At 38.2% G+C, this 12,374-nt stretch overlaps 1 protein-coding gene across 11 annotated transcripts in view; it reads left to right on the top strand.

Moving 5' to 3' along the window:
* The window catches only part of TDRD5 (tudor domain containing 5), a 109,207-nt gene that overhangs the window by 25,984 nt on the left and 70,849 nt on the right, over positions 1-12,374 (top strand). For all 11 annotated transcript variants that reach the window (XM_045048473.1, XM_045048472.1, XM_019821702.3 and 8 more), the window contains 2 exons: positions 4,186-4,269; positions 7,058-7,114. In XM_045048473.1, the coding sequence (XP_044904408.1) occupies positions 4,186-4,269; positions 7,058-7,114 (141 nt within the window). The remainder of the gene's footprint in view (positions 1-4,185; positions 4,270-7,057; positions 7,115-12,374) is intronic.

A 12,374-nucleotide genomic window follows, 5' to 3' on the forward strand; every position in this document is an offset into this window, starting at 1 on the left:
TCCACAGAATAAATTTCTAGAGCAACAGTCACTGCATCAAAAGGAGTGTGTATTTTTATGTAGTTAAGTTGTCCTCGTAAAAGTTTCAGGTAGCACTGAGATAAGGTGCGTAAGGAATGTGCTTCTTGTACCTTTGATGATACTCGGTATAAATGATCTCTCCCTCTCCACCCACCCAGTATGTTCGGTCTCCCAGTGCTTTTCTAATGCCTTCTGGCATATTATCCCTCCATAACACTCTGTGGATCTTTTCATGATATTTTTTATAATTGCAATTATATTTATGATTGTTTCATGTCTGTCTCTCCACACCAGACTGCAAGTTCCAGGAGGGCAGTGACCATATCTAGTTTATTGACCCCTACAGTGTGCAGCACGTAGTATGTGTTCAGTACATTTTTGTTGAATGAATGGGCATTATTATAAAATTAATTTTCCAATATGATAGGTAACTATATTGGACTATTGTCTTTTTATGAGCTTGATGCTTTTATTGCTTAATATTTATCAGTTGCCTATTTATGTCTTTATCCTTTTTTCTGAGGAGTCCATCTTTTTGATTCAAAGTTCTTCTCTGCCTCTTCTCTGTTCCTAGAGGCTCCTCTCTGAATATGGTATTTTTTCGCATCACTTTCCATCTTTATTTATGCTCTGATAATGTTTTGTTCACTTGATTTATTCATTCTTTTTGTTTGGTATTTAGGCATCTGGGACTGGAGGATTATTGAAATCAGAGGCCCCTCTTGATTACTTTCCTTATGTCAGTCACTGATTACCTTCCTTTCTTACCCCTGCCCCCGGCCCCCATTTTAATTTCTACCCTCCAATTATAGATATCCCCAAGATTAACTGGACTTTAAAAAATCTCCCCACCCCATTCAGTTTAAAGTTAGCTTAATATAGTGGTCTAGCTTCAGGCTAAAACCCATTTTTTTACTTTAAAAAAAAAAATAAAAAAAATTTTTTTTAATGTTTATTCACATTTGAGAGAGAGAGAGAGAGAGCACAAGCTGGGGTTGGGGGCAGAGAGAGGAGGAGATACAGAATCTGAAGGAGGCTCCAGGCTCTGAGCTGTCAGCACAGAGCCCGATGTGGGGCTTGAACTCACGAACCACGAGCTTATGACGTGAGCCAAAGTCAGACATTTAACCAACTGAGCCACCCAGGCGCCCTGAAGAAAAAAAAATTTTTTAATGTTTATTTTTGAGAGAGAGAGAGAGAGAGAGGGAAGGGCAGAGAGAGAGGGAGATACAGAATCCAAAAGCAGGCTCCAGGCTCCAAGCTGTCGATACAGAGCCTGATGTGGGGCTCAAACTCAGGAACTGTGAGATCATGACCTGAGCTGAAGTCGGACAGTTAACCGACTGAGCCACCCAGGTGCCCCTGTTGTGTTTTTTTTTTTTTTTTTTCCTTCTTGAGAAACACTCTGTTCCTAGGTAAGAGCATTGTAAACCCAGGCTTGGTAACTGTTTTCTCTAAAGGGCCACATGGTAAATATTTGAGGCGCTGTTATAAACACCCAACTCTGCCCTTGTGGTGCGAAAAGCAATCATGTGGATAATGTGTAAATGAGTGAGTGTGGCCATGTTCCATTAAAACATGAATACTGGAATTTGAATTTCATATAATTTTCATGTGTCACAAAATATTATTTTCTCCCCTAGCTGTTTAAAAATGTTGAGACAATTTTTAGCTTGTGATATTTCTGTTACAAGCCATAGTTCAGAGGGAAAAATGACATTTGTAATCCTCATCCTGTTACCTCCCAGTTTCTCAAGCTTTTGGAATTGATTGAAAAACAGCAAAATCCTATCTCTGTGTTCCCAGGTCCTTTTTCCTTCTAAACCGTATAGTCTTTGAGGCTCTTTCCCTGGCCTCTTCCTATTCATCCCTCAGCAGTTCCCTCCTTTGCACGGTGTTCTTTCCTAATTTCCCGGATTCCATGTCCCACCTTTGTTGTGCCCCCCTCTCTAGTCTGACTTGCTTAGTGCCCTGGTGAAGACGCCTGCCCTCAGTTTTCGTGGCCTCCCAGTTGGTCGTCCACCCTGCCAGTATCATTTTCTGCTGCTGCCAGATTAAACTTCTGATGATGCCTCTCCCCTGCTAAAAATCTCTAACATACGGATTTGTCTACATAACCCGGTGAAACTCCTTAGTTTGGCGTCTGAGGTATTCTGTAGTACTTCCTTCTCCTTTTGTCAGTGTTGTCTTCTGCTCTTTCCTTATTCCCTTCAGGCAAATTATTATTTTTTTTTTTCCTTTTTTCCTGTGTTCATGAAGTTCCTTATACCTTTATTGCCTTCTCTACCGCCCTTCTCTGTGATGTTCCCCGGCTCTTCAAAAAGGAAGCCTTCGTTATATTTATAACTTAGTGTGATAATATGTCCTTGTGCAATTCTGCACCTCTTCAGTGATGCTCAGAGTCAGCCTTAGCTTATAGTGGTTTATCCATTTATCTCCTTTCCCTACTTAATTTTAAGGGGCTTGAGAAGAATGGCACTGAGGTGACTGTGTGTGTGTGTGTGTGTGTGTGTCCCCCCTGAAACACCTAGCACAGTGATAAGACAAGTTGTTGTATTGAATCTTCAAATGAGGGGAGCATGTTGGGATGTGAAGAATCCGTTACCTTTAGATGCTCTTACTGTTCACTGGGGGAGCTTTAGGGGGTTATCTCATGGCGATTCAGAAGATGTATGAAGAACATAAGCCCAAGGGCTGAGGCTTTTTGTGAAAGCTAGTGATATAATAATCTTAGGAACCTAATCCGCCCCCCCATCCCCTTTCCCTGTCAACCTTAAGAGATAGTGAAATTAATTTTTCAGATGAGGAAACCGAGACCTAAAAAGGTTACACAGTTTGTAACTAATAACAGGCCAAGTGTCAACAAGAAGAAAGATGAAAAAATGCAAAGTTTAGAAGGAAAAAGTATTAATAAGTTTGCGTCTGTGTGATAAAATTTTAGGTAATTTGTTGTTTTTCTCTTTTGTGTCTTTTGTAACATATTTTTTCCACTCATTGTCTTTAAACATATCTCCATGATCTTTCATTCCACTTTAGATCTCCCTGCTGTAGCTGTTCCCTGGGTGTGGGCTGTCTGCATATGCTCCGTGCTTCTCTGACCATGCTTGCCTGTGCTTCCAGCTTGCTTTTCCAAGTATTCCTGTACATCTTCTGCCTTACTGGGGCCTCTCCATGCCATTGGCTTCTCTCAGCTAAAATCCTGAGTCCCCTGTTGTCTTAACTTTGGCCTCTCCTGTTTTCCTTTAGAACTGCCGGCCTGTTGCCCTTGCACAGTCCTCCATCATTTTCTCGCCTTTATTTTTCTACTGTCTCAACTACCTGAACTTTCTTCCCCTTCCCTCTAATTCTTAGGAATGGGCCTTGCTGCCCAACTCACAGAGAATACTGAAGTCATCAGGTAGTAACTCCACCTGACCCCACATTCTGTATCATATGCCTCCTGGTTCTTTCTCCCTTTTTTTTCTACTACAGCAGAAGAGCTTTTCCTTCTTGCCAGGCTCAGGTGCTTTCCTGCCTCCCAGGGACCTTCCATCATCCAGTCTCTTCCTTGCATTTGGCATTCACTAAGCATATGTTTAGTAAACACTGAATTTTTTTAAATAGAAGGAAACTAGGGGCGCCTGGGTGGCTCAGACGGTTGAGCGTCCGACTTCGGCTCAGGTCACGATCTTGCGGTCCGTGAGTTCGAGCCCCGCGTCGGGCTCTGGGCTGATGGCTCAGAGCCTGGAGCCTGCTTCCGATTCTGTGTCTCCCGCTCTCTCTGTCCCTCCCCCGTTCATGCTCTGTCTCTGTCTCAAAAATAAATAAATGTTAAAAAAAATTTTTTTAAATAAAAAAAAAATAAAATAAAAAAAATAAATAGAAGGAAACTAGTAACAAGAATCCTTTCTGGGTACGAGTAGGAGATTGAAAAATTGGATACTCTAGGATCTAATTGTTAAAGAGAATGTTAATTATTCTGGAAAATTGAGAGTGTTTAGTTTTATAGATTGCATCTATTTTAGAGGTATTTTATGTGGTAAGAAATGCTACAGTGCCTCTTAAGAACAATATTTTACCCATTTGATATAAAATTTCCTGTGGTAGATGTTTCCTTTTACATATTGTTCATATTTATCTTTGATCTTTTTGGATTATAACCTGAACTTTTTTTTTTTTTCATAGTTGGAGAACACATTCAAATCAGTTATTGCACAAATTGGGCCTGGAGGGACTATCAATCCAGAACTAAAACATAAGATAAAATTGGTAAGTATTTTCTGTTTCTGGGAAATGAATAGGGATGATTGATTGTACAATTTAAAAATTTTTTAATGTTGGTTTGTTTTTGAAAGAGCACGAACAAGGGAGGGGTAGAGAGAGAGGGAGACACAGAATCCACAGCAGGCTCCAGGCTCTCAGCTGTCAGCACAGAGACAGATGTGGGACTCAAACTCACAAACTGCTAGATCATGACCTGAGCTGAAAAATTGGCGTTGAACAGACTAAGCCACCCAGGCACCTCTAATTATATATTTAGATCTCATTTGTGGTTAAATTTAATTTGCCTGTAAGTATTTATTAGTTTTACACTTATACCTGATCTTTTCAAATATATAGCAAATGGAGTGGCTATTCATTTAAGATCAGAAAAAAAAAAATACCCACTCCTAAAATTTTTTAATGTTTTCAAAATTATTTTAAAAATTGAAGTGCCAGAAATGCTGCCTGCCTTTTGTTCTTCCCCTTACCCCAATAAATTGTTAGCAAACAGTTCAAGATCTTTACAGTATCAGTTTCGTACATATGTATGTCAAATATTCTAAAAGTTACGTGGCATTTTACTCTGTCGATGTACTATGTTTCATTTATAAGATGTGCAGTTAATTAAATTGGGTTATTCTAGCCTTGGCCATTAAAAAATACTACAGGTAATGTCCTCAAACATGTATCTAGAAGTAGACTTGCCAAAGGTATTGAAGAGTGTAGTTTTGGTCATTAATACCTAATTACCCTCTAAAAGGTTTGAACAGATTGACACCCCAAGTGACCGTGAAATGTTACTATCCAATTGGGTTTTTGTAGTTTATACCCCTTGATTTTTACATTGAGCATCTTTTCATATGCTTAGTAGCCATTTGTATTTCTTACGTGAATTGCTTTTTCTTGTCTTTGGCTTAATGTGTTGTTTTTCCCTATTAACTTGTGAAAGTTCTTTGCCTGTTATGTATCAGGCTAAAGGGTATGTACACTTGAAATTTTGGCAGGAGCTATTCTTTTTTTTTTTTTTTTAATTTTTTTTTTTTAACACTTATTTATTTTTGAGACAGAGACAGACAGAGTATGAACGGGGAGGGGCAGAGAGAGAGGGAGACACAGAATCGGAAGCAGGCTCCAGGCTCTGAGCCATCAGCTCAGAGCCTGACGCGGGGCTCAAACTCACGGACCGCGAGATCGTGACCTGAGCTGAAGTCGGACGCTCAACCGACTGAGCCACCCCGGCGCCCCGGCAGGAGCTATTCTTAATTGAATGATCAGAGTGCCATTACAACTCTTACTGCTTTTGAAGTTATTCCATTTCTGATGTCATGATTTTACTGGGAGAAATGCAAAAACCATGGTGCATTCAAATCCTGCTTTTTTGTTTGGACATTTGACCATGTATCCAACGATTATTTAAGGATGTTGAATATGATTTTTTTATGGTAATAAAAAGGAGAAAAATTAAGTGTTCACTGGTAAAGCATTGGTTAAATTAACTACCCAAACTAGACATCATGTGGCTCATAAAAATGTTTCTTTATATCTCACTTAATTTACATGGAAGTATCTTCTTGACATATTGTTAGACTTTAAAAACAGGGTTTATAGAATAGCATGTTAAGTGTTGTCCTTTCATGTAAAATCATGTGTAATGTGTGTGTACATAAAGGGGTTTCTTTTTTTTTTTTTTTTTAATTTTTTTTTTTTTCAAACGTTTATTTATTTTTGGGACAGAGAGAGACAGAGCATGAACGGGCGAGGGGCAGAGAGAGAGGGAGACACAGAATCGGAAACAGGCTCCAGGCTCTGAGCCATCAGCCCAGAGCCTGACGCGGGGCTCGAACTCACAGACCGCGAGATCGTGACCTGGCTGAAGTCGGATGCTTAACCGACTGCGCCACCCAGGCGCCCCCATAAAGGGGTTTCTGAAAGGATGATTTCTGAAAACCAGCAGCAGCTATCTTTGGGTCACAGGATTTTGGAGTCATTTTTATATTTTTCTGAAACTTGATTTAGACTTTTTAATTAAATATGTAAATTTGGAAAAATCTGGGAAAACAAAGCTTTTTATACTTTAAGGGGATAGAATAAGTTTGCTTTTAGGAATTTTTCCTAAAAATTGGACAAGTGTGAAAGATGCAAATAAGAGAATAATTATAAGAATTGTGATGATAACAAACAGGACACAACCATAAAGAGAGGATCTAGTAAATAAATATAAATATATTGAATTATTAGAAAACCCTATAACCAGTAAATATGTTGATCCGTATTTACTGCCATGGAAAGATGGTGGTATGATAATAAAAACTTGTTATGGAAATGACCTTATTTTTTATACTAAATATAGATATTTTTATGTGCATATGGGCAACAATGACTATGGATAATTTTTTTCTTTGTTTAATGGTATTTTTTCAAAGTTTTCTATAGTGTCCATTGTATTTTTTCCTTCCATTTAAAATACTTGAAGCTATGCTGTAGGGTATTTATTTTATGTGAGCTAAAGCTAAATAGGTTTGCTAAAGATTTGTAGGAATTTCTGGAGAGCTGTAGCATTGCAGTGTTATGTAAGAATGATTTCCCACTCTGGAAACATTGGAAATCACTGCCTTCGTTTGGTTATAACCTTTTTTAAAACTGGAAACCGATCTAAATTATTGTGACTTTTAATTCATTCACTCAATAATTTTTTTTACCTTTATTACTATTTAAGTTTATACTGTTTTATTTTAATACTTTGTTAGCAGCACCCTAATGGTGTGTATTTATATTGCATTTTATTTTCTATTAGGTTGTATCCAAATTTCCAGAGGGTTTGCTTATTTCTAAACTTCTTGGAGAGTTTGAGGTGAGTATTTTTTTTTTTTTTTTAATGGCTTATGTTTCTTGTGATGGATAGAAATTTTGTTGCCACTCCTGAGATCTTCCAAGTGTGTGCCCTAGAACTTAAATATTTTGTTTTGCATTTTGGTATCCTTTTCTTTACCAAAAGAGTTAAGAATATGGTGCTTTGTAAGTACTTCATTATACATAGGAAGGATATCTTTACCACTTAAAATTATTATTAGAATCAAAGTTAATTTATTTTTAAGGCCTGACAATACTGTTAGTCGGCATGTGGAGAAACCAAATACGTCCTCCACTGCTTGTGCAACAGAGCCCCTTTGGAGAGCATTTTGTCAGTATCAAGTAAAGTTGAAGATTTGCACCCCCAGTGATCCAGCATTTCCCCTTTTAATGTATACTCTAGAGAAACTGCTGCATGTGTGCACATGCACACATATGTAAGACGTGCACGTGGCAGCAGAGTAAAAACTGGAAACAGATTAAACGACTGTCATAGGAAGATGGATTAATTGAGGTGGACATTGATGCACTGGAATAATACACAGTAGATAAAATGAACTAGGTTTGTTGTGCAATGCAGATCATTTTTGGAGCCATCTGTTGAGTGAAAAAAATCAAGCTGCAGAATGGTAATTCAGTTATTACTGTAAGTCCAATTTAAAAAATGCTAAGACCTGTATAAGTTCTATGCCAAGCTGCATTCTGACTGCTTTTCATATTGTAATTCATTTGACTTTCACAACAGACTGAGGCACAGAGCAGTGACTTGCCTAAGGGTCACATAGCCAGTAACAGGTAGATCCAGGATTTGAACCCCAGGCATCCTGGCTTCAGAATCCTAAATCTTAACTACTGTGCCATGAAAACTGTCATATATTCGCAGATATAAACACAGATATTGTGATATACTACCACATAATAGTTAAGATACATTAACCTTTATGTGCTAGGTAAAAAAAAATTGTTTTAATGTTTATTTTTGAGCGACTGAGAGAGGCAGAGCATGAGTGGGGGAGGGGCAGAGAGAGAGAGGGAGATACAGAATCTGAAGGAGGCTCCAGGCTCTAGGCTCTGAGCTGTCAGCACAGAGCCTGACCCAGGGCTCAAACCCATGAACAGCAAGATCATGACTCAGATGCTTAACTGACTGGGCCACCCAGGCGCCCCTGTGCTAGTTTATAAATGATAGGTAAAGTCAGGATATTATTTACTCAGTTTTGTGAAGTTGTAATGACTTCAAAATGAAATGCTTAGAACAGTGCCTGCCATTGCTCAATAAATATTAACTCTTAGAAGAAAAAGAAAGATTGAAAAGACACACATCATGGCTTGGGGTAGTGATAGAGAAAGCTTAACACTGTTTAAAAAAAATGAATCTTTTAGAGCCACACAGTTTATTTCAGATGAACTTAAGGGCTCTTTTTTTTTTTTTAACCAGAAAATTAACTTATCTAATGAAATTCCAGAAAAAAGTCTATAATAGAATATGACTTAATTATCACAAATTTATGGATGAAATCAATCTCCTATGCGAGATTCATAACTCAAAGTGAATAGTTTTATACCACAAATGTAGTTTATGATAAAGTTCATGGCATTAAGGTTGCAAGTCAGCAATCTTGGAGAAATTAAAACAAACCTTTTAGGCTAGTATCCAAAATCTGTAAAGAGCTCACCAAACTCCACACCCGAAAAACAAATAACCCAGTGAAGAAATGGGCAGAAAACATGAACAGACACTTCTCTAAAGAAGACATCCAGATGGCCAACAGGCACATGAAAAGATGCTCAACGTCGCTCCTCATCAGGGAAATACAAATCAAAACCACACTCAGATATCACCTCACGCCAGTCAGAGTGGCCAAAATGAACAAATCAGGAGACTATAGACGCTAGAGAGGATGTGGAGAAACGGGAACCCTCTTGCACTGTTGGTGGGAATGCAAATTGGTGCAGCCACTCTGGAAGACAGTGTGGAGGTTCCTCAAAAAATTACAAATAGACCTACCCTATGACCCAGCAGTAGCACTGCTAGGAATTTACCCAAGAGATACAGGAGTACTGATGCATAGGGGCACTTGTACCCCAATGTTTATAGCAGCACTCTCAACAATAGCCAAATTATGGAAAGAGCCTAAATGTCCATCAACTGATGAATGGATAAAGAAATTGTGGTTTATATACACAATGGAGTACTACTTGGCAATGAGAAAGAATGAAATATGGCCCTTTGTAGCAATGTGGATGGAACTGGAGAGTGTTATGCTAAGTGAAATAAGCCATATCTGTATGGCAGATCTGAAAGATACCATATGGTTTCACTCTTATGTGGATCCTGAGAAACTTAACAGAAACCCATGGGGGAGGGGAAGGAAAAAAAAAAAAAAAGAGGTTAGAGTGGGAGAAAGCCAAAGCATAAGAGACTCTTAAAAACTGAGAACAGGGGTGCCTGGGTGGCGCAGTCGGTTAAGCGTCCGACTTCAGCCAGGTCACGATCTCGCGGTCCGTGAGTTCGAGCCCCGCGTCAGGCTCTGGGCTGATGGCTCGGAGCCTGGAGCCTGTTTCCGATTCTGTGTCTCCCTCTCTCTCTGCCCCTCCCCCGTTCATGCTCTGTCTCTCTCTGTCCCAAAAAAATAAATAAAAAACGTTGAAAAAAAAATTAAAAAAAAAAAAACTGAGAACAAACTGAGGGTTGATGGGGGGTGGGTGATGGGTATTGAGGAGGGTACCTTTTGGGATGAGCACTGGGTGTTGTATGGAAACCAATTTGAAAAAAATTTCATATATGGAAAAAAAAACCTTTTAATGTTACAGCAGAGCTCTTTGCTCTTCCTAGTAAACAGATTTATGCAGAAATTCACCTTGATGATTAGAAGTATATACTAAGTATAGATTTAATTTAACTTTTGTTCTAACTTGTGGAAACACTTGCTTAACCTTTATTTATCCAACGTGATATAAAAGCTACCTTTATGATTTGCTCTCTTGAAATACCTGGTGAGTAGTCTGTCATTTGTTCAAGATCCCTTGTTAAATTGCTAATTGAAGGGAAGATATAGTGCAGTGGCAGCATAGTTTTTGGCTTCTCCTGAGGCTTCACATAAAGAGAGAAAACCAGATAGCAAAACCATAACTCCACTGATAATATCTACAACAAAACTGGGTAATATATTTTCCAAGAACAATTGTGTGGGGAGTAGTTACCAGCAGCCACAAGGTCTTACTGATACCAGTGTCTGTGTCAGGATAAAAGAGGGAAGCAGGGGAGCCAATGTCTGATGGATCTAGAAACAAAAAACTATGAAATAACCATCAGATATTCACTAGATAGTACAGCAAGCCATTTTGAAAACAGCAGCTGAGACTGGATAATATTTTGATATACCTAATAGCAGAGAGTGCAAAGCATATGTATCTAAAAGCAGGGAGTGTTTCATGGTAAGCCTTGAATTAGGCTGGAACATATAGTTACCTGTGAATTCTTGAAATGGACAGGTCAGAACTCTCTTCCAGATAGGACCAAAAATGAGGGAGAAATTGAGCAGGATAGGGACCATAGAAAAAGAAAAGTCCAGATGTACATAGGATTAAGGGAAAAGAGCCAGGACGCTTCAAAAACAAGCTTCTATATATTTTTTTTATTCATTTTTAAATTTGAATGTAGTTGACAACGTTGCATTAGTTTCAGGTGTACCACATAGCAACTTGACAAGTTTAAATATAATGCTGTGTTTCCTGAAAGTGTAGCTACCATCTGTCACCATACAACACTTATAATATCATGGACTGTATTTCTTGTGCTGTGCCTTAATTTCTGTGACTTATTCCGTAACTAGAAGCCTGTATCTCCCACTGCCCTTTACCCATTTGGCCCCTCCATTCCATCCTCTCCCTTCTGGAAGCCATCAGTTTGTTCTGTGTGTTTACAAGTCTGATTCTGCTTTTTGTTCTTTGTTTGTTTGTTTGTTTGCTTTTAGATTTCACATATAGTGAACTTATATGGTATTTGTCTCTGACTTACTTCACTTAGCATAATATTTTTTAGATCCATCCATGTTGTTGGCAAGATCCCATTCTTTTTTATGATTGGGTAATTTTGTGTGTGTGTACACCACATCTTCCTTATCCATTCATCTATTGATGGATTCTTAGGTTGCTTCCATATCTTGGATATTGTAAATAATGCTGCAATAAATATAGGGGTGCATAAATTAGTGTTTTCATTTTCTTTGGGTAAATTACCCAATAGCGGAATTATTGGATCATCCTGTATTTCTATTTTTAATTTTTTGAGGGATATCTACAGTGGTTATAGTAGGATACTGTATTTTTTAACAGTATATGAAAATAGTAGAAGAAGGAACTCTGTGTAGCACAAAAGCCATCCAGAGTGATGTTTTACAAATTAGGAGAAACAATTTCACCTAACATATGCAACAGAAGAGGATCAGGGTCAAACCTCTTCATTGTGTTAAGAAAAAAGAGAAGAAGTAGAATATATTTACAGGTAGTGAAAGTATATCAGAAACACATGCCCCTATACAGATCAAAACTGAATCTTCTTTTTCAAAATGATACATTGAGAAAGTGATATAAAACAGGGTATAAAACATAAATCCAAAATACATGAGTTTGAAAATAAGGTAATAATAGACTGGAAAGAATGGGAAATGAAAGAAAAAGTCATTTCCAAAATGAAGACTAAACTGCAAAGATGACAAGAGCAAAAATGCAACAGATAATGCTCTCAGAAAAACAAATAAATATGAGGAACCTTTTGAAAATCAAAAGGAAATGAAACACTGGGCATCCAGGCATAAAGAAGTCTGTAAGGTTTTTGAAATCTAGTGAGAAACTCAGGTATGCAAATAAATTAAGATATGATACTGTGTCTGAGTAGCATATATTGGAACAGTCTTGAAGGTATTACCAATTCTGGACGTAGCGTAAAAAAAACTATCTGAAGTTACTAGATCAATACCTAAAAGTAGGCAGAAACCGGACACGATTCAGTATTTGCAAGAGGGAAGGCTCCCACCCTGTTTTTGTTTTGGCACCTCTTGTTTGCCTAGATTTTGTCCTGATGGTGGTCCCCATCCAATGTTTGGAATTTGGACAAAAAATCAGAAGTTTTTACTTCCTTAAGTAACCAAAGGAGCTACATAAGCAGCTGAGAAATGAGAAATTTTAGGATGGAGGCAGCTACAGGGAAGTTGCATCAAATTCTGCACGTAAATTCTGCGCAAATCTCTGGCTGACAG

Source organism: Felis catus, chromosome F1 (assembly GCF_018350175.1).
Source record: "Felis catus isolate Fca126 chromosome F1, F.catus_Fca126_mat1.0, whole genome shotgun sequence".
Classification (NCBI taxonomy): Eukaryota; Metazoa; Chordata; class Mammalia; order Carnivora; family Felidae; genus Felis; species Felis catus.